Source organism: Apium graveolens, chromosome 2, assembly GCF_009905375.1.
Source record: "Apium graveolens cultivar Ventura chromosome 2, ASM990537v1, whole genome shotgun sequence".
Taxonomy (NCBI): Eukaryota; Viridiplantae; Streptophyta; class Magnoliopsida; order Apiales; family Apiaceae; genus Apium; species Apium graveolens.
Window position 1 is genome coordinate 97,706,077 of NC_133648.1, and position 22,196 is coordinate 97,728,272.

At 34.6% G+C, this 22,196-nt stretch overlaps 1 protein-coding gene across 1 annotated transcript; it reads right to left on the reverse strand.

Annotated features, from left to right (window-relative positions):
- Nucleotides 1–6,642: 6,642 nt before the first annotated feature.
- LOC141707680 (porphobilinogen deaminase, chloroplastic-like) lies at nucleotides 6,643–10,380 on the reverse strand. Its single transcript, XM_074510984.1, has 5 exons — nucleotides 10,025–10,380; nucleotides 8,400–8,805; nucleotides 7,531–7,737; nucleotides 7,261–7,438; nucleotides 6,643–7,155 (listed from the first exon to the last, which is right to left on the reverse strand). The coding sequence occupies exons 1-5, from the start codon at nucleotides 10,249–10,251 to the stop codon at nucleotides 7,043–7,045; spliced, it is 1,131 nt and encodes a 376-aa protein (XP_074367085.1). The 5' UTR covers nucleotides 10,252–10,380; the 3' UTR covers nucleotides 6,643–7,042.
- Nucleotides 10,381–22,196: the final 11,816 nt, after the last annotated feature.

A 22,196-nucleotide genomic window follows, 5' to 3' on the forward strand; every position in this document is an offset into this window, starting at 1 on the left:
GTTAGGTTCAGTTCGGTTAGGAAAAAATTATCACTTCGATTTTCGGTTAATTCTGACCGAACCGACCGAATGCTCAGACCTACTTCTAAGTTTCTATTTTAATTTTAGTTTGTATTTGATCATTCCCCTATATATATATAGTATATATATAGGGGAATGATCAAATAGAAACTAAAATTAAAATAGAAACTAGGAACCAATTTTAAGCCATTAGATCTACTTAATCTAATGGTCCCTCCTAAATCACCCCACACAACTATTCTGCACCCTCCCACACCAAATTCTAGTTTTTCCCCTCCGTTTTTAATTTGATTTTTCTCATAAAACCGTAAGTTTTTTTTAAAATTCGATTTCACTGTATTTTTCTACATCTCTCAACGATCGATTTGCATACCATATGTGTTATATTTTGAATTAATTTTAAAAAAAATTATTTGGTTTCTACTTTCTATCCTAAATGGGTTTCTATTGGAATAGCCCCTATATATTGATTGCATTTAACCTCTAGTTTCTTTTAAAAAATAAAATGAATTAACCTTTATTTAAAAAATCTACTCAATATACGAAAGGGGGTTTTTGAAAAAAAACCCAAGTCTAAAAATATTTTTACAAAAATACTGTAATTTTTATAAAAAATTTGTAAAAACACCTTTTTATTTGCAAAATTACTATTTTTAAAAAAAAATTACAAAAATACGGTTATTTATCAACTGAAATCAACTGCATGCAACATTTGACGAGTTTGCAAATGTATGCAACTTCAAATCAACCAAAAAAACTTTATTCAACTAGTTGCATATTTGGTTGATTTTGGTTGATTCTGTATTTTTGCAAAAAAAATAAGAATATTGTAAAATCGCAAAAAACTTAGAAAATTTAGTATTTTTGATAAATTCTCTATATAAAAATATGGGTAACTAAATCTAGTAAAATAATATACGAAGTAATAAATGTTCTAGGTTAGATGAAAATACTAACTTTTCAAAAAAAAAAGATGAGAAAAATAATATAGATAAATTTTCGTGAATTAGATATTCTTTTCTTTTTAATCAATTATTTAATGAAAAATGAGATCAAGTAATATAAGTTGTTTAATATAGTATGTAGATGCCTTGGACCTTGGTATTTCGCACTGAAATTAGAATAGCTTACTTTTATAGTAAGATTCGGAATATTGTAACATTTTATATATGTCTTGTCTTTTTAGCATACTTTTAACCACATTGCAATTTTTAGTTTTGATAATTCTTGTTTATGATTATATTTGAATAAAAATTTCAGCATAATTTATTTAATTGTTGTACCGCTAGATCATAAAATTTTATGTAATATTAATACTATTATAAATTATTCAACAATTAATCCGGAATTGCAATGATAAAATTTAGAGATATTTAATTGATACATTTCAATAAATTATTAAGAACGAGCATTTTATAGATCTAATGTGCGTGAATTTTTAAAGATGAAAAATGCACTTTAACAATAAAAAAATATATAAGAAATGCAGTTGTAGGAGTTTGTATTAAATTTATGAAATGAATTAGTATGGCCTTTTCTTGGAACAACTGAAAATAGTGTCGTAGTGAAATTTGATATGGTGGGGATTGTATATGTACTCTTGCTCTTGCCGAGTGATAAAAATGTCAAGTAAAATTGGTAATTTTGGTAAGAAACACACCAAAAGTACAACATTCTTATCACGACTTCCATTTTTAGTTTGGTCGCCGATGGAGATTGCTTCTCTACCTGATTTCAACAACATTCTTCAAAATGAATATATATTATATTAGATAGATGCTAAATCCAACAGTCTAATTCTATTTATCTACATCCGCTACATCCAACAGTCTAAGCACCAGTTCTCTTTAGTACAAATTGTGAACAACTTGCACAATGTGCTGTGTATTTCACCATCACAAATTGATGATGATTGGGATGAAGCTGACAAACAATGATTAGCTGGAGGATCAACATGGAAAATGAGGTTGTTAGCAAGAGGGGACCACGTAGTGGCTGTCATACTAACAAGCATCAGTAGTACTATCTTGATGTTATCATTTCATATTATTTCAACGTAGAAAATATTTGCATTTCATGTGTAAAACTGATATGTAAGGGAGAGGGGTGTAGACGCGGGATGTGGTTGGTTGTATGAACTATTTCTCTCAACCTTTTAACTCTCAATCATATTAAATGAAGTTGATCTCTTCCAAGCAATTTTTCTTTGTGGTTTGCTTCCTGAAATTAGCTTAATTGTTTACAGTTTATTTAGACACTTATCACTGGTATCAAAACTTTACTTTCCTTGAAAATGGCACAAGGCAGAAATAGAACCGCGGATGTAACAGGTGATGGAGGACAGTCCGAGCTTCACCGATTGGAGGCGTCTGTCAAAGCATTGTTGGAGGAATAAAATCAAAGGATGTTATAGGCATGTAATACTAATACTCAAATTATTACTCAAAATGCTAAATCTATTGCTGCCTTAAATGAACTTATTGTGGGTTTGTCTATGCAAGTAAGTAAACTGATATCAAATGAGGGTAGATCTTCTGATTCTTCTAGAACTAACAACAACCATAATGGCGACCAAGAAACAGGGCGTAAATATACAGATTCACTACATAGAAACAGTAATTTCACCTCAAGGATAACTAAAGTGGAGTTCCCTAAATTTGATGGCACTGAATTGAGATCTTGGCTGTATAAATGTAATCAATTCTTCCAACTAGATGATATAGAAGATACTCAGAGAGTGCGTTTAGCTGCTATTCACTTAGAGGGAAATGCTCTTTTATGGCACCAAAATTTGATGAAGAAATGCCAAAATATTTTACCTAGTTGGAATAAGTATACATATGAGATTAATTTGAGGTTTGGGGAATTATATGATGATCCTATGGCTGAATTGAAGGCCCTAAAATAGAGGGGTACAGTGCAGGAATATCATGACTTGTTTGATGCACTGACCAGTAGGTTAAATCTGTCGGAGGAATATATGCTGAGTTGTTATTTGGGGGGCTTAAAAGATGGAACTCAGTTGGCGGTGGGAATGTTCAGTCCTAAGTCCGTCCAACAAGCATTATGTTTGGCCAAAATCCATGAAGTTTCACAGAAGGTTATGCAGAGTAAAATGGAAACAGGCCTCCCCTCATTCCTACACCAAATGTCGAGGCACTACCAGCACCAGTTGCTAAACCTACTGTCATGGTAACTGCAAACACTAATAGGAGGACTCTCACTCCAACGAAATTCAATGAAAAGAGAGCCAAAAACTTATATTTTTGGTGTGATGAGAAGTATGTTCTTGGCCATAAATGCAAGGGGAAGAAACCTCAGTTGTATCATATTGAGATGGAGGATGATGATTGTGAAGTGGAGACAGTAGAATGTGACCCAACAAAGGATGATTGTGAGAAGCAATGTGCCCAGATCTCTTTACAGGCAATGGATGGTGTGGCTGCCTTCCAGACCATGAGGGTCACTGAACACCATGGAAAGAAAGAATTGTAGTTGCTGCTAGATAGCGGAAGCACACACAATTTCATAGACACTAACAAGGCCATGAGACTTGACTGCAAGATAGAATCAATTGCACCAATGTGGATTAAAGTGGCTGATGGTGGACAATTGAAATGTGATAAAATCATTAGAAGATTTCAGTGGAAAATGCAAGGGGTGGAATTCTCAGCAGATGTGTTGCTGCTACCTCTGAGCGGAAGTGACTTGGTGTTGGGAATACAATGGTTTTCAACCTTTGGGCCTGTGTTATAGGATTTTTCCAATCTTGATATGCAGTTCACATATAAAGGCAGTAAAGTGAAGTTGAGAGGAGCCAAGGGGAAGAAGATGAAGAATATTCAAGCTACAAAACTTGATAAGTTGATAAACACTTCAGGGAAATTATCTATGCTGCAAATTATTTCATATGAAGTGGGATACAACCCTCAAGTGCATATTATAATTGCAGAAACCCAAGCTTATACCCCAGAGTTACAGAATCTGTTACTGGAGTTCAGTGATGTTTTTCAGGAACCACAGGGGTTACCCCCTAGTAGAGAAAATTTTGATCATAAGATACCATTAAAAGAAGGAACAGATGCAGTCAACATGAGGCCATACAGATACCCCATACTACAGAAGAATGTAATTGAAGAGATGGTACAAGAGCTGCTGAATCAGGGCATCATAAAAACCTAGCAACAGTCCCTTTGCTGCTCCAATAGTGCTGGTAAAGAAGAAGGACGGTGACTGGAGGATGTGTGTAGATTACAGATATTTGAATAAAGCGACCATCAAAGATAAATTCCCTATACCCATCATTGAAGAACTTCTGGACGAGCTACAAGGCACAAAGTTTTTTTCAAAAATAGACTTAAAGTCAGGCGCTATCATCAGGTCAGAATGCACCCTCTTGATGTTCATAAGACTGCATTCAAAACACACTTTGGGCACTTTGAATATTTGGTCATGCCCTTTGGGCTCACAAACGCACCCTCTACGTTCCAATCCTTGATGAATCATGTCTTTTAGCCCTTACTCAGAAAAAGGGTATTGGTGTTTTTTGACGACATTTTGGTTTATAGCAAATCCGGGCAAGAACATTTGACATTTTGGTTTATGCCCATTTCATGGCGTTATCACATCCTTTTTTTGCTGTGATTGTGGCTCAGGCCTACATGGATTATGTTTTCAAGTTACATGGGTTTCCTAGGTCCATTATCTCAGATAGAGATAAAAAATTTATCAGTCAATTTTGGTCAGAGCTAATGAAGTTGCAAGGAATTCAACATAAGCTATCTACAGCTTATCATCCACAAACGGATGGACAATCATAAGTGCTTAACATGTGTTTGGAAGGTTACTTGAGGTGTATGTGTCATGAGAATCCCAAGGATTGGGCTAAATGGCTATATTTGGCTGAGTTCTGGTATAACTCGAATTATCATTCGGCTACTTAGAAGACGTCATTTGAGGTAATGTATGGAGTTCCACCACCCATTCACAGACCCTACATTCCTAACTCAACTAAAATGGAGATACTAGATCATAGTCTGCAACAGAGGGACGAGATGTTGGGAATCTCAAACACAATTTGTGTAAAGCTCAGAACAGAATGAAGCAAATGGCTGATCAGAGGCGAACTGACAGATCTTTTGAGACTGAAGATTGGGTATACCTCAAGTTGAAGCAATACAGACAATCAACTGTAGCTAGCAGATCATCTCCTAAGTTGGCTGCCAAGTTCTTTGGACCATATCAGGTTTTGCAGAAGGTGGGAAATGTAGCTTACAAGCTGAAGTTGCCTGCACATGCTAAGATTCATGCCACGTTTCATGTCTCACTTTTGAAGAAGCAGCATGATATCCCTCCTACGGAGATGGACAATTCCATTTCTCACTCACCACCAACTGAACCTCAGATAGAGAAAGCCCCCAAGCTATTCTGGAGATCAGAAGCATCAAACGTAAGAATGCAGCAGTTGTACAATGGCTCGTGCAATGGGCTCAGCAGTCTCCAGAAGACGTGACATGAGAAAATACAACATAAATGATCAAGCGGTATCCAACATTTTATCCTTGGGGTCAAGGATCAGTTGATAAAAGGAGTATTGATACACTACAAAGCATAGGTGGACAAAAGCTGTATCCAAGTAGCAATGAGGTGGACAAAGTAGACAAAGAGAATGTTGACAAGACGATGATTGGGATGAAGCTGACAAACAATGATTAGCTGGAGGATCAACATGGGAAATGAGGTTGTTAGCAAGAGGGGACCACATAGTGGCTGTCATACTAACAAGCATCAGTAGTACTAACTTGCTGTTATCATTTCATTTCATTTCAATTTAGAAAACATTTGCATTTCTTGTGTAAATATAATATGTAAGGGTGTAGACAATGGATGTGGTTGGTTGTATGAACTATTTCTCTCAACCTTTTAACTCTGAGTCATATTTTAAATGAAATTGATCTCTTCGAAGCAACTTTTCTTTGTGGTTTGCTTACTGGAATTAGCTTAATTGTTTACAGTTTATTTAGACCCTTATCATGTACTTATTCTCATCAGGAGCAGAAATTATAGCAAAACAGCAGGCACACTGCAGAAAAGGGGAAAATAGTGTCATGGAAGATAAAAACATGGAAACAAACACATTGTGACATGCGGCAAGGCTTTTAACATATGTTCCAGGAGTGTAGCTTCTGCTTAAAGCGTCACTGGTATGAGGAATTGTAATTTACCTTAGTCTTGATAGTCTTTTATGAGATATGCAGGTGATAGTGACGATTTCGTCGTTTGAAGATGAGGATTCTCGTCGATTGACAGAAAGAGGATATGCCGCCTGCAGTGTGAAGAGAATAATACTGGGATATACACAGAGATAACTAGCATGTTAAGCTAATTAAGTAAATTGGTTGTAAATAAAATAACGAAGAATCAAAAGTCGGTAACAAAATTTTCTGTTTGTTTAAGGGTTTCATGTGTAAAAATGATCAGACAGGGATATTAACCGTTATAAATTGAAGCAGCCACTGCAAAAGATTATAGGATATCGTAGCAATGGACACTTGGACAGTTATTGTGCTGCTTATAATAACACACCAAAGAATTAAACCGTCTTTTCTTAACCACCCATAATTGCAAACAGAAAGAGAAACTGTTATTATCTTGTGAAAGCCTTGGCTGTTATGATATCAGAAATGTCATTGCCACCCAAACAAAAAGACAAGAAAGGGATCCCCTCCCCTAACCGGAGTGCTCTGTTTCACAAGATCCACAAGGTGCAAGGACAGGCATGCCAGTCGGGGGGGGGGGGGAGGCAAATAATTTGGATATTTTTACAAGATAGATACAACAACAGCGTGCCTTGGGGAATTGTAAAAAAATACTTTCTAGGTTACAAGCTAACAGTAACAGCCTATATGGACTACTCGATTACAACAACGAAATAAGAAGAATAACTATCTGGAACCTTGGAATTAAACATACGTAGAAAAACTTAGATGGAACGTACTCCCTAACCTCCGGTGCAATTAACCTAACTATCAAAAAAATTCGCACCACCCATTGAGAGAAGTTCTTGACCAGCATCCTTCCCCATTGCAATCATATCATCATAGGAATATGGGCCTTTTCTAGAAGTTTCGAGTACTAAAAATAGAAAGAGAAAGAGGATTAAAGAAAAGATTTCGATTGACTTTAGGAAGGATATTATAAATTCAAAGTTATAAAGGCAGGAAACAGCAAGTATCATACCACGAGTTCCATCTGGAGAGGCCACCAGACCTTTAAATATGCAGTTCCCATCTTCGTCTCTGGAGGCATACCCAGCAATGGGAGTCCGGCAAGACCCATCCAAAGTAAGCAGGAAAGATCGCTCACAAGCTACTGCTAATCTAGTCTCCTCATGGTTTAACGAGGCCAAGTAACTAGCCTAAGTTAACACAACAGGACTATCATCAAGATGACAGACCACAACGAACTTTTCAAAGCACAAAAAATGAACTGCATTAACACGAGGCATACCATTGTATCATCATTACTTCGGCATGCAATTCCAATTGCCCCCTGGGCTACAGCTGGAAGCATTTCATCAATAGAGAGAATGGCGGCCACATTTTCAGTCATGTTCAGGCGTTTGAGTCCTGCTAATGCCAGTAATGTTGCTTGGACAACGCCTTCATTTAGCTTTTTTAACCTTGTCTGGACATTTCCCCGAAAGTTCTCCAGGACCTTCAAAAATTTTCAAGATAACATAGATGTTATTTAAGTCAATCAACACCGGTACGAACTTACTATGTACAGATCTTGCACTTAAATAGTGAAGACATGACATAACAGAGTTAAACATGTGTCTTGCGAGGTGGAACAATCGATTTACAGCATCTATGAACATGTGGCAGCTCAACAAGCTCAATGTAAATTATCACCAAAGTTTTAACACAAATAGGTCACAGATTTTTAAAATGTATCACCATATAGAGAACCTACAGCACTAGATAAAATTGCATAGAAATTTTAATCACCCATTCCTATGTCAAGTTCCTCATCTCAGCCTCCGTTTGTAGAAATCTCAAAATTTTATTTCACTCAAAAGTCAGCACATCGCGCTTTTATCATATCAGCAAGGCAAGTACTTTCACCTAGTAATTGTAGGAAATAGGTAAATATAATTTAAAGAAAGCTTTAAAGGCAAATATTGTACAGGTATTGATGTTAAATATAACAAGGCATATGATACAAATGTTGCTTAATTTTTTCATTTTTTTTCACTGTTTACAAGAACAAAATTGATAACGTATTATTAGTTCCTTCCCTTCATGTCAAACATCATATATCCAAATACAACGATTCAAAAAAATATATATTATGATTTACACTAACAAAATACTCACGTTCAGTGATGGATATCTATGTAGAATTTGGGATTTTCTTCTTAGTGAAGCAGTACCGATAGTACTTCCAGCTGGAAGATCTGCTAAAGAAGCAGCGGATACAGAGATAAATGCATCTCTGACGTCCTCGCGTTGCATATTGCAAGGCAATATCGTCTTCTCCGGCAAATAAGTTGGTACGTCTTTCATGGAATGTACGGCAATGTCAATCTCCGAATTTAATAGAGCCTCATCGATCTCCTTGGTAAATAGTCCTTTTCCACCAATATCTGCAAGAGGCTGACTCAAAATTTTATCGCCTGTTGTCTTTATTACAACAATTTGGATTGCTCCATCTTCAGCCAACTCCGCATGCTTTGCCATAAGTTTTTCTCGTGTTTCATAAGCTTGTGCAAGGGCTAGTGGACTGTTAAAAATTAATATAAATGTAAGTAAACATCTTAAGGATATGACTCACAAACATATTGCTTCAAAAAGCTCATTACATGAACAAAAATGAGTGCCCGGCAGGTTACTCCGGTAATTTGATAACAAAAACTGTTCTATAATATGAATCGACCCTTAAATTACTCCAATATTCTAATTCGTCTCTGGGAAAAAATTTGTAATGTATACATATATATAGAGTACTTTTATGGTTAGTGTCATACAATATAAGCAGTTGTAACTACAACTGCTTATTTTAGGAAATCTTGTAATGTTTCCACACAAAGGAAAGCTGCATCTCTAACCAAATGTTACAGCTCGGACTTGAGGTTCATCACATAAGGAGAAGAAAAATTGTCGACTTATCATAAAATCCTAACGTCATCTGTTTATTTGCGAAACATTTGCTTTTAGCTTAACATGCCTACAAATCATTGTTATAAAATTGAAGTTAATGGAGATATTAAGATAGAGCAACAGCATTTTTATCATGCAATTCCATATATACAAAAAGATTCATTGGCAGTAACAATGTAAGATCATCACTAATACATCAACTGCACTACACTCATGGGTTTGCAATCACGAGTTTGTCAGAGCTTAGTGGTGCGACCGTGTGAAAATTTAAATCAGTTCCAGAGAGATCTAGATCAACTTTATAAACCTTTAGACTTCCTAGTAGACAACTCCATATCAAGTATATCTTAGCTCCAAGATTAGAGATACTTTTCCTTTCAATCCTAGCATGTTAACAAAGTTCTGAACTTTCAATTGTGATATAAACTATAAAATGCCTCAATATAGCAATGTGCACAATAAATCGAAATTACTTTAAATAGTTTCGAAATCCAAACTTTCCTGCTTTATGAAATTCACCTCCATTCTAACCCTCAAGTAAAACATACATCACATGATACGGGGAATACGCCTTTAACACTACTAAAAACTGCGACTTTCTGCTAAGCAAAATAGATAAAAAAAGCAACTTTCCTACAATTCAAAGTTTTTAACTTTAATTCAAAAAATTTAGATATCTCTGTCACAAAAATTACATCTCTAATGCTCCAAATAAAAGACAAAAAACCCATCATCACAATGCAAAACAAGAACCCGAAAACTCAGTAATCAGTATAAATATCCACAATTAAAAGCTAGAGCACAACAAATCAAGAATAACAAAAGTAAGTAAAATTGAGTACCTCCCTCTAGTGCCAATTCTAATAAGAGCAACTTTAGTTTGTGGGTTTTGTTCAACAGCTACTGAAAAAGCTCTTGTTATGACTTTATTATTATTGTTTGAGGAAGCTTTGAAGCTTCTGGGCATACATAAAACAAGAGCTGACGTTGACCCATTAACAAATTTGCTACTTAAAGGTCGAGTTGTAACTGGAAAGATGACTTGGTTTAGAGAAACTAATGTTTCCATTTTAAGAACAATGAAAAAATGGAGGAGATAGATACAGATAGATAGAGGATTGTGGATGATGGAAGAAAATGAAGTTTTGGATTTGGAAGATTGGGTTTTGAGAAATGTTTGGACTTTTGAGTCGGCCCATCAACTTATCCTCCAGCTCAATTAGTCGAGGATGCAATGTCAAGACTTGATAGATGACGCCAAACAGAGCCCACGCAGGAGAGCAGTGCATCTCCTTTGGCGAACCCCGTTTTGTTATGCGTGTCATATAAAATATATCTATCTATTTTATACTCGATAGTTGTATACAATTTTTTCCCACACGTATTTAAAGTTAAATATAAAGTACATTTATCTAACTTAATTTTGAAATTTTTCCTTTTTTTATATTAAACTTTAAACAACAAACTTTTATTCAGAATAATTTTTTTTTTAAAACTATTTACGGAACTATATTTTAAAGTCTTAAAATTAGTATGATAGCCCGGGAATATTTAACAAACTTAAAACCCGTGCATTTATATAATTTTATTAGATATTTTTTTGTAAAAAGTTAATTTGAATGGAATACTTAAATTTGTTCGCTTAAAATTTTCAAATAATATAATATCATGATAAATATATTAACATATGTATATATTCATGATTTTTTTAATTGAAAATATTTTAAAAAGATAATATAACTGAATGATCAATTTTAATTGAAAGTTAAGTTTGATTTAGATCAATAGTATACAAATTATGGTTAGTCTTATATTAATTTTGTTTTACCTCAAATCAAAAATTTACATTATCGTGTTTTATCCCGGATCAATAGTTTACATTAATGTGTTCTAAGTTCACATCAATGTGTTTTAACGAAAGTCCCTAATCAATAATTTATATTATTGTGTTTTGAGTTTTAACCCAACACCGACCAAATTCAACTAATTATTTTTAGTTTGATTATATTTTTTAATCTTTAATTAATAGGATAATTTTATTTTAACCCGATAAATAGTATATATGATGTTGTTTAGTTGGTTTGAATATATTTTGATTTTGATTTTTTAAGTTTTGATCAATTGTATAATACTTTTTTAGCCTAGATGACTAGTTTATGTTATTTTGTTTAAACTCTGTTCACTATATTTTTTAGCTGAATCAGTAGTATATATTATATTGTCTTACCCCGATACATATTAATAGTAATCAAATACAACTAATTATATTTAGTTTGGTCTAAATTTATATTATATTCTGGATTAACAATATAATTTTATTTTAACCCGAACGAAAAATACTAATTATTTTGTTTTATCTCGAGCCAATAAATATAGTTTGACTATATAGATCTAGATATTTATAATATTTAATAAATATTAATATCTGTTTTTGTTAGTCCCTAACAATGCAGCAAGAATTATAGAACGGGGGTTGAATGTAATTCTAGTAAACTTTTTCTTGAACTATAAAATGTTCTAACTCAAACTATATATATAAGTGTTTCGATTTGCAAAGTGCGGAATCACAAGTTAAATAAATCAAAAACACAAAGTAATAAAAACACAAGTATTTAAAACTTTCTGGTGGATTTGAAAGTATCCACCAGATATATATATATATATATATATATATATATATATATAAATATATATATCGAATTAAGAACTCTGTGAAAAACAAATTGTCTCACAGCTGCTTTACAAGTGAACAAATAAACTACAGAGAAATTCTTAACAGTTACAGCTTTTTCTATTTCTCTTCTAAAAGTGTTTGCTTAGTTGTTTGTTCTACTAGCTACACTTGGTTTATATACCACCAAGTTTACATGGTAATAAGACAGGATAATAAAACAAAACTATCAAGTCAAACTCCATGCTGCTTCACTACTCTATTCCAGCATCTTTGAAAATCTTCTTAACTAGCATGGAAATGGTAATGCTCATTTGTTCTTCATTTCTGATTAAACAGGCCGCCACATTCCTTTTGCAAACACCCAACGCATGTGACTGTGTTGTCAGTGTCAACAAACATTTGAATTGATGATCCGTCGGGTACATGCTTGTCATCCGTCGGGTAACTTTGTTGATCATCTGTCGGGTAGCTATTTGACACTTGACTTCATTTCACTTATGCAGAATTACAAGACATCTTATATTTAGAATTAATCAACCTATTCTGCATATCTAATAAAAGTCAACATGACTCATATGCTACTACAGAATCTATATAAAGTTATTTGCAGAAATGAGTTACAATACTTATTATTACATAAGCTACTCACTCGATGGATGACAAATCATCATCCGTCGGGACTATAATTGGGTCATCCGTCGGGACTATATTTGATCATCCGTCGAGTGCTATATTTTTCACTAAGTTAAATCTACTAAGGTGTTTTGTTAATGTAATCATCAAGTTCACAACATATTCCCAACAATCTCCCCAATTTATGTCTACTAGAATTGTAGCCATAAATTAAGAGAAACTTGATGATAACAAAATACCCTAAAAATATAAATTTAAAAGGTAGTAGATAAAACTAAAAAGTACTGGAATATTTACTGAAGAATTCACAAGGCAAAGTGTACAAAGATTTGCTCACAGTCATTTTCAAGGCGCTCCTCTAGTCTGAGCAGATTGATCTATTTCCTTGATGGTCTGAATTTCTTTCCAAGCTTCCTGTTGTTTTCTTCTATCTGATTTTGGAGCTGTTTGTGGAATTCAAGTTCATCAGCTTCTGACAGATCTAACATTTCTTGCATTTCCAGTAGAGTCTCATTGCTAGAGATGCTCAGCTGGTCCTCTAGTCTGAATAATCTTCTAACTCCCTTATCATCCATGAATTCCATCAGCTAGTAGGGCCTTAGATGCACTCTACTTCCTGTGTAAGAAATAGTTAAAGTCTTTGGGAGTGCATCTTTGGCTCTAATACTCCTCAGTTCTTCAATCTTCTTTAGAACTAGTCTTCTAGCTGTCACATTGAATCCAAAGTTCTTCTTGAAAGTTGAATATACTTTTATCAGTATAGATTGGCTCTCTTGAAGAATCCTGTGAAGTGGCCATGTCATTTCTTTTCCTCCCTTGTACTTGAATACTAGCCTTTCAGGTAGATTCCTGTAAGTATCAATCCCTCTAACTTCTTCCAGTTCATCTAGATAGAGGTTTAGATTAGAGAATTCCTTGATGTCACAGATGTACATGATATCTCCCTTGTTGACCTTGGTTTAAGCTTTGGTTAGGGACTTGGATCTGAGAGTTGAGGGCTTCACTTTCTTGACTGCTCTGGTCTTTATTTTCTTTGGCTTCATGAAATGAGGTAAATTGAGTTCAGGAATTGGTAGACTCTCCCAGTCTATTGGCTCATCCTTTGAAATGATAGATTCACCATGAAAATTCTTGGATGGGTCTATCTTGAATTCTTCATGTGCCACATAGGGCATGGATGTTTGAGTTGTTGTAGAAGTAGACTCTTTGGGAAAGTAGTTTTCTATCTCCTCATCACTGAAATCCAATTTTCTCTTAGAAGGAAGCTTGAATCTGAATTTTCTTTTCTTTTGAGGTGCTTCTTGCATTTTCTGATCTTTAGATTCAGTGGTTTCAGATGGTTGTTCAGGAATTTGTTGTGTGGGTTTCACAGCTTGCAACTTGGCCAAGATAGCAGCTTGCTCCTTCTTTTGTTTGAGCTTTTTAGCATCTAGAGAAACTTGCTTCTTTTCTTGCTTCAATCTTGCCTTTTCTTCCCTTTTTGCTTCAACAAATTGAGGGTGTCCAGCCACCACACAAATTTCCTTACCATTTCTAAAAACCTTGGCAATTCTCCTTTTTAGAGTTGAATCTGCAGGATCTTTGTAGAATGCTATAGACGTGGCCAATAGCTTCTTCTCATCAGGCTTTAGTGTTTCATACACTGTGTCCAAAAGGTTCTTGAGTGAAGACTTTGGGTAGTTCACCTTTGGCTTCATGATTAGATCTGCCTTTGGGGATTTGATGCAGGACGCCTGGCCTCTCTCCAGATAGTTCATGCTCATATCATTCACAGAAATTTGCCTGACTCAAGAGTGATGAATACCTGATTTTTCTGACTTCTTTGCTAGACCAAATTTCTTTTGAATATCCTTATCAATTTTCTCCCAGTTGATTGGACTCAACTGCTTCTTCTCAGCTGCTCTCAAAGTGGTTACTGCTTCATTTATCAGATCAATGCTATCTTTAGCTGGTGGCTTTGTGAAAGCAATTGTCGGTACAATTGCTTTACTCACTTGAATGTTAAGCACTTTTTGCTCCCCCTCACTCCTAGAACTCTTTTTCTCCCCCTTTTTGTTATCAACAAGTTGAGTAGAGGAGGAGGTCTGTGCAGCCACCAGTTTCTGAAGCAAGTCTGTTTGTTGAGCTTGGTGTAGATGGATTGCTGTAAGAGAAACTTCCATAACAACCATTCTTTTGTCCAAGGAATCCACCTTGGTTGCAAGATTAGAGTTTTTCCTGAGCTGTCTTTTGATGTCTGTCATTGTTGTCTCTGGAAGTCTAGCTTCCAACTTGTCAGAGATGTCTTTCTTAAGTTGATTAACTTCATTTTTGATGAGGGAGACATTTTGACTTTGTTGGTAGCTTGAGATTTCCTGTAGTTGGAGAGAAGCAAGATGTGCTTGCAGAAGCTTCTTGGTGCTAGCATTTGTGGTTGATTGAACCGTAGACTGTGTTTGGCTGATAAGTTGGATGTCCTAAATAATACTAGGTGTTTATCTTTCATATCTGGATCATTTCGTGTTTTGAGGTATAGATAAACTAATCCATACACAGACCTTAAAACATAAAATGTACTGTTACGGAAAAAAAACACATTCTACTTTTAGAATTTGATTTATCGCTTGGATGTGCTATAAGCCGAGTGTTGTCAGGTCCTCAATTTTGAATCAGAGCCTAAGAACTTTGTATATTGTATCGAGGAATCTTGTGTAAGACAACCATCTTGTGCATCCAGACTACAAGGGCAAGTAAATCTCCAAGATAAAGTAAGTTTTCTACCATAGCTTATTATTGAACATACAAGTACTTGGTCTATGTCTATTTTAGGTACTCAGTATGTTATCTATTAAACTAATCATACGAGCTTGCTACTTTGCGCTTGTGTTTTTTCAATACTTCCTGATAACGATTACATTGATTTGCCTTAGGGGAGAGCCAACCAATGAACTGGGCAATGAGATTGAGAGTCGCTCTTTACATAGCTCAAGATTTAGAGTACTACAACTGTAAATGTCGCTCACTTTTTTATGATCCAAATGTTTATAGAGTTTTGTTCAGTCAGGTAAAAAAACTATGTTACAAGTCCATTTATATGTTTAAGTGGCGACTTAATTCCACATCACCTGTTCATAGGATAGCAATCTAAGGCTTTCTTGCTTAGGCTTGATGACGAATAGCAAAGATGCCAAAAGTTATAGTACAAATTTAGCCTTCACCCCTCCAAAATATCTAGAATATATAAGAACAGGTAAAATAACTGCATATATCCTGTTAAAATTAAGCCAGAAGTTCAAAGCAATGTTATGATGGATTTGATGTGTTATGTGATTTTCTATTGGTCAAAGAGATAGAGTTTTTTTCCCTCAATTATTTTACTAAGCTAGACGCCCAAACCTATTAAGAGTATATTGATGCTTGTGTTTTTCAAAAAGGGTGATGCCAAAAAGTATAGTTTTTTTGGAACTATGATGTTAGATCTTCTGAGTAAAAAACATATTTCGCCAAGCCCTGTAAACATCCATTTTCGAGTCTTTATCAAGTAAAGTACACTAACCGGTATGTCTTTTTAAATTCCTGCAATATGCCTGATTTCAAAATATAACAAGCAAGTGTCCTAAAAACCTTAAAATATCTTAATTCTTATGTTAATTGAGCTTCTTGCAACCTATCACTAAGTTAAAAAAAAATCTTATACTACATAGTGTGTGAGGATCAACATGAACTGTTTGTCTTTGGCATTTCATTTTTTAGTTTTTACATTATAAAAATAAGGAGTGGCCATTGTGACCTATGTACATGATTATATGTGTCATTGTAATTTTATGTTACAGTTTTTGGTGCTGAATGTATGCACTGCACACCATATTCCATTTGTTTACATAAAATTTTAATGACTAATATAATTATCTTGTTTGCAGTTCAATGAACCGCACAGGTGTTGCAAATTTTCAACACTTTATGTTGGTTACTATGCTATTGATCGATATCATGCATTCAACCCCTTATGGTCTACATGGTACTTACTATAGTTGTAGAATGATTATTTTTTTGTAAAATAACTTGATTTTATTTTTATGTTTTTTCTAATGACAAATCTAATTTTATGTGAAAACTATTACCAGAAAGATGATCACTTTTATGGTAGAAAAATTTATTCCTTATAAATTATATATTCAGCCAACTTACAGCCATTCTGGAAACTATTTGCCACCAAAGATTAGCCTTTGTTGGTCAAGGGTAATCATTCCTTCTCTCGAATCTTATCTTTGAAAACCCTTACTAAAATGACGATAAATATAGAAGTAAAAAACTGTTAATAGTATCGGAAGTAAAATTTGAAAAATGTGGGTATTTTTTCACACGCACTTTTTGTCAGACAGACAACTTGAAGATGAATTTACTCTAGCTGACTATAATTTTAAGAAGTAATTAAAAAATCACTTGGTAATCCATATATATGGTAGTATATAAAGATCTTTAAGCATTCTCAATATAAAGTCATTTCTTTAACTTCTTAATTGAAGGCACAGTCAGACACCAAGGTAGGTTTGCCTATTTTTTTATATTTTAAAAGTGTAACTGTTAGGGCTAAAACACGCGCTAATATTTATGCAAGTATACGCGATAGCAAGTAATATAGAATAAATTCTAGTTCGTTCCCACAGGGATTGGTTTAGGTTAATTTTAATCAAAGTATCTATGTAACAATGGTATGGTTATTATCCAATGCTAAGACGAATAACAAATTAAGGTTGTTTATACTACAATTAACTAAGAGATTATACTAAGAACATAAACTACGAGATTAAAGAGAGTTGAATACTATATAACACAAATATGAGATTCTAACTTCATTAAATACTTCATTCAATAGCCTTTTCATTTTTACCCTTAGAATGTAATGATGATGACACTAATCAGATAACACGAAACTGATAAACGCCAACTTTTTTTATACAAATATCATACTATCAGACATCCACAAAAGAGATAGAAGTTGAATAGACATCAATTATATTGAGACCCTATATATCTATAGAATTTGACAACATAACGGTTTAATGCACAAGTTATCTATCGTGGTTACATAGGGCAAGTAAGATGCTTAAAATTACCTACGAATCATGCATAACAAATACATGAACCTATGCTAGCATGGCAAGTTCTAAACCCTTAAATTCACTTTCACTTTATTAAAGATTAACACACTATCTTATAAGTTCACGATGCTCATAAGACGAATAAGCACAACCAATACTAGGTTATCATAAAATCACCACACACTAAGGCATCAAAACGAATTAACTAAAGAAATCCATAAATAAATCCATTAGAACCCCACGATAACGATTAGCCCATAATCGGACTCATCATCAATGTGGGTTCCGATGAAAGCATCCAAAGTTACAACTTAAAACAAAGAATCACAAGAATAAACTAGATCCTCCTCGTTTTGGTTGAATTGTGCTCTACGGTCTTCTTACGCCTTCTCCTTAAGCTCTGATACGTCTTGTTATGAAAAATGAGCATAAGTTATGTATATATAGCAACCCATGCAGATTAGAAGTCTTTTGGATCAAAATTAGAGTAGAAACAAAATTCTTTTATCTCGACCTGGCACGACCGTGCGATTGACTAGCGCGGGCGCGCTGAGCTTCTGTTCTTTGGGCGCGGGCACACGCTTCTACAGCGCTGGCGTGCTGACTCTCTGGAAAAATCACTGAATTCTTCTTTTCTTGCTGATTTGAGTTGGTCTTTTCACGAGCTTTTATTCTGGACATCATCCTAACACCATATTAGCATCAAAATAATGCTAATTCACCTGTATTCCTGATAAATGCTTAAAATGCAAAAACACTACAAAAATATGTTAAAAACACTAACAACTCGAGTACAAAACACCAATTCAAAGTTTTATGGAGCGTTATAAAGTGTCATAAATGTCACTCAACATAACCCCAAACTTGAACCGATGCTTGTCCTCAAGCATAAACAGACTCAAAGAACAAGAAATAAAAATACATGAATGATACTATATGAATGCAACGATCCCCATAGAATAACTAAACCAACCAACAAGCAACATCTCAACCAATACAGTTATTCACATAAGGATCAATCTAGCCCCACAAATCAACTTACAAGCCAGAGACGTGCGTGTGTACAAATGCTTACAGATATACTATCACAACTAGATCAATAATCATGACTCACTACTCATCAAAGCAATCGCAAGGTTATAAATAGAATAAAAGCTAAACTCAAAATAACTTATAACATTTTGTTACATATTGAATTCTCAATGATCAGAAGAAGCTCAGGATCTGGCTGTTCGGGTGTCATCAGTATCTGATGTGTCGTCAGGATTTGACATATCATCAGCATTTGGATGTCATCAGTATTTGAAGACAGTCAGCCTAGAAGATTTGTTCAGTTCCTTGTATTGTGGAGCAGATATCTTTTACGTCTGAGTTATAGGACTTTATCTATTCAGTTGAAGATATGTATCAGTTTCAGTTAGCTTTTGATAATGCATATCTTAGATTGATTTGTTGTAGCTGTGTAGTATATAAATACAGTTTAGGTCATCACGTAGTGTATCGATCTCGAGTATCATTTGACCTAGCAGCTCTCAAGAACATCAGTATTTCTTGAGAGAGTTTTGTAACAATTTTTATCAGATATATAAAAAGTTGTTATATTTTATTACTTGTTCGAAATATTTATACAATTGTATCCAACCCCCCTTAAACAATTGTATCTTCACTGGGCAACAATTGGTATCAGAGCTCACTGATAAACTTACAATCAGAAACGATCTAAACATGTCTCTGAACAAGTATGAAAGTATTAAAATTCCCATTCTGAAAAAGACTGAATATCCTACATGGAAGGTAAAGATGCTCATGCACCTCGAAGCTACATATCCATATTATCTCGACGTGATTAATGATGGACCATACATGCCAACAAAACTGGTGCCTGCAACTCCTTCTGTTGCTGAACACTATCAGCTAAAGGAGAAGAGTGAGTGGACACCAGAAGAGAAAGTAGCTGTGCTGAAAGATGCAAAGGTAAGAAACATTTTGCATAATAGTCTTGATTCTGTGATGTCAAACAGGGTGATAGCCTACAAGACTGCCAAAGAGATCTGGGATGCTCTTGAAACTCAATGTCAAGGAACCATGGCCATCAAGAAGAACAAAAGGGCTGTTCTGATTCAAGAATATGAACACTTTGAGGCCAAGCCTGATGAAAGTCTCACTGATATATATGACAGATTTCTGACCCTTCTTAACAAACTGTCTTTGGTGGGAAAGGTGTATGATCGAGAGGATTCATACACCAAGTTTCTGAGAGCCTTAAGTGAAGAATGGGACTTCAATCATACGACATCAATATGATTTGGAAATAATTACTCTGGATAAAGTCTATGGCATGTTGAGAACTCATGATTTGGAAGTCCAGCAAAGGAAGGAGAGGAAAAGCAGCAAAGGGAAATCTGTTGCTTTGAAAGTAAATGATAAAGCTTCAGAAGAAAAGTTTGTTGGAGTTATAAGAAAGAAGAACAATTTTCCAGAATCAGATACTGATGATTCATCATCAAATCCCGATGATGATACTAATTCTGAAGTTGATGAGAACATGACAGATTCTGATGTCATGTAAATGGCCGCATTGCTGGTTAAGGGCTTCAGGAGGATGAAATTCAGGAAGTCTAAGAACAACAGAAGCTTGAGGAAGAAGTTTACTGGAAGTGAAAGGAAATCTATTGGGAGAAAAGATGGAAAGGACTCTAAAGCTGGAAAGGTAGACAAGACAAAGATCAAGTGCTACAACTGTGATGAACCTGGTCAGTTTTCCACAGAGTGCAAGAAATCAAAGCATGATAAAGGGAATAACAAAGCCCTGATCACATCAAGCAAGAATTGGATGGACTCCTTTAATTCTGATAATGAAGACACATGCTATGCACTGATGGCTAGTCTTGATGATCCTGCTTCTTCCGAGTCTAAGGTACTAACTTCCTTTTTCTCTTTTAATACTGAAGATATATCTGAGTTGAAATCTATTCTTAAATCTCTGCATGGTAATTTTAAGAATAAGACTCTAGAATATGATAGACTTGTAACTAAAATTGAGATCTTGAAATCTAGGAATGAACAGTTAGAGTCTGACTTAATAAATCAGATAGATTTGAAGAAAGAATATGAGATAGCTAAACATATAGTAAAGATTATTGAGGCTAGATACAATATGTTAGAGATAGATTTAGAAAATGAAAGAAAAACCATTAAGGCCTAGACTGATTCAGGCAAAAAGGTTCATGAAATGATCTCAAAGAAAAACTGGAAAGAATGCCTTGGCTATAAAGATGGAGTTCAGGATGTGGACATTGAAAATAAAATTTCCCTTAAAACTCTTGTTAAGTTTATTCCTTCAGAAGCTGATGAACCCAAATCCACCTTTTAAAAGGGCTCAACATCAGTATTACAAGAAAAATTGATAAGTAATAAATCTCAAAGAAAGGAAAGCAAGGAAACCATTAAAACTGTTAAGAGAGAAAATAACATAGGACTTTGTCAGCAAGACAATTGAAAAAGAAAATATCTGAGGTTACTGACAAACCTCAAATAAAAAGTCCTAAAAGAAATAGGAATGGTAAGCAAGGTATTTCTAAGGATTCAAATTACAAGGTTGTTCCTAATGCTCCTAGAAAAACTTGTTTTAACTGTGGAAATACTAATCATCTTGCTATTGATTGCAGGAGGAGTAAGAAAATGAAAAATGCTATCCTGAGTCTGATGTTAGGGGTAGATCAGTATTTTATAAACCACAAAATCTTTGTTTTCATTGTGGTAGTAGTTGGCATTCGATTTATACTTGTAGTTCTTATCACAAGTTGTATCATAATTATTATGAACCTTTGCCTAAATTTAATAAAGTTACTTGTGTGCTTAATTCTATTGGTTTTACTAAATCTGCTTCTGACAAGACAAATTATGACAAAGGAAAAACTGTCAAAAGTACTCCTGACACACAAAGGCTTAAGTTGTCCAAACAGAGGGCCCAACAAGTGTGGGTCCTTAAAAATCCTTTTAATTAATTATTCTTCTGATCGTAGGGTAACAAGAAAAATACACTTGTCTTGGATAGTGAATGTTCAGGACACATGACTGGAAATAAATACCTGCTGTCAGAATTTGTGAAGAAGGCTGGCCCAAATATATCTTATGGAGATGGAAATGTAGGACACACTCTGGGATATGGCAACTTGATAATTGGAAAGGTAGCAATAGAGAATGTAGCTCTGGTGGATGGACTGAAGCACAATCTTTTGAGCATCAGTCAAATCACTAACATAGGTTATCATGTGGTATTCTATGAATCGCACTGTAAAGTTGTTCATAACAAGTCAAAGAAAATTGTCTTTATAGGATACAGACATGGTAACATATATAAAGCAAGGCTACATGAAAGTCTTGAAAAGGAAGCTACTTGCCTTATCTCTAAGGCTTCAGTAGATGAGAGCTGTAACTGGCATAAGAAGCTCTCACATCTCAACTTCATTTCAATCAATGAACTTGCCAAGAAGGAGCTTGTAAGAGGATTACCAAATATGCTATACTCAAGTGATGGTCTTTGTGATTTTTGCCAAAAGTCTAAACAAAGAAGAGTATCTTTCAAAAGTAAAACAGAATTTTCTATTTCTGAGCCATATCACA

Coding starts and splice junctions, on each gene's coding strand:
- LOC141707680 (XM_074510984.1), bottom strand. CDS start 10,251: ATGGAAACATTAGTTTCTCTAAACCAAGTCATCTTTCCAGTTACAACT. Junction 7,738..8,399: donor ATAGATATCCATCACTGAAC/GTGAGTATTTTG, acceptor AAATTTTTGAAG/GTCCTGGAGAACTTTCGGGG. Junction 7,156..7,260: donor CTCTCCAGATGGAACTCGTG/GTATGATACTTG, acceptor TTCTATTTTTAG/TACTCGAAACTTCTAGAAAA.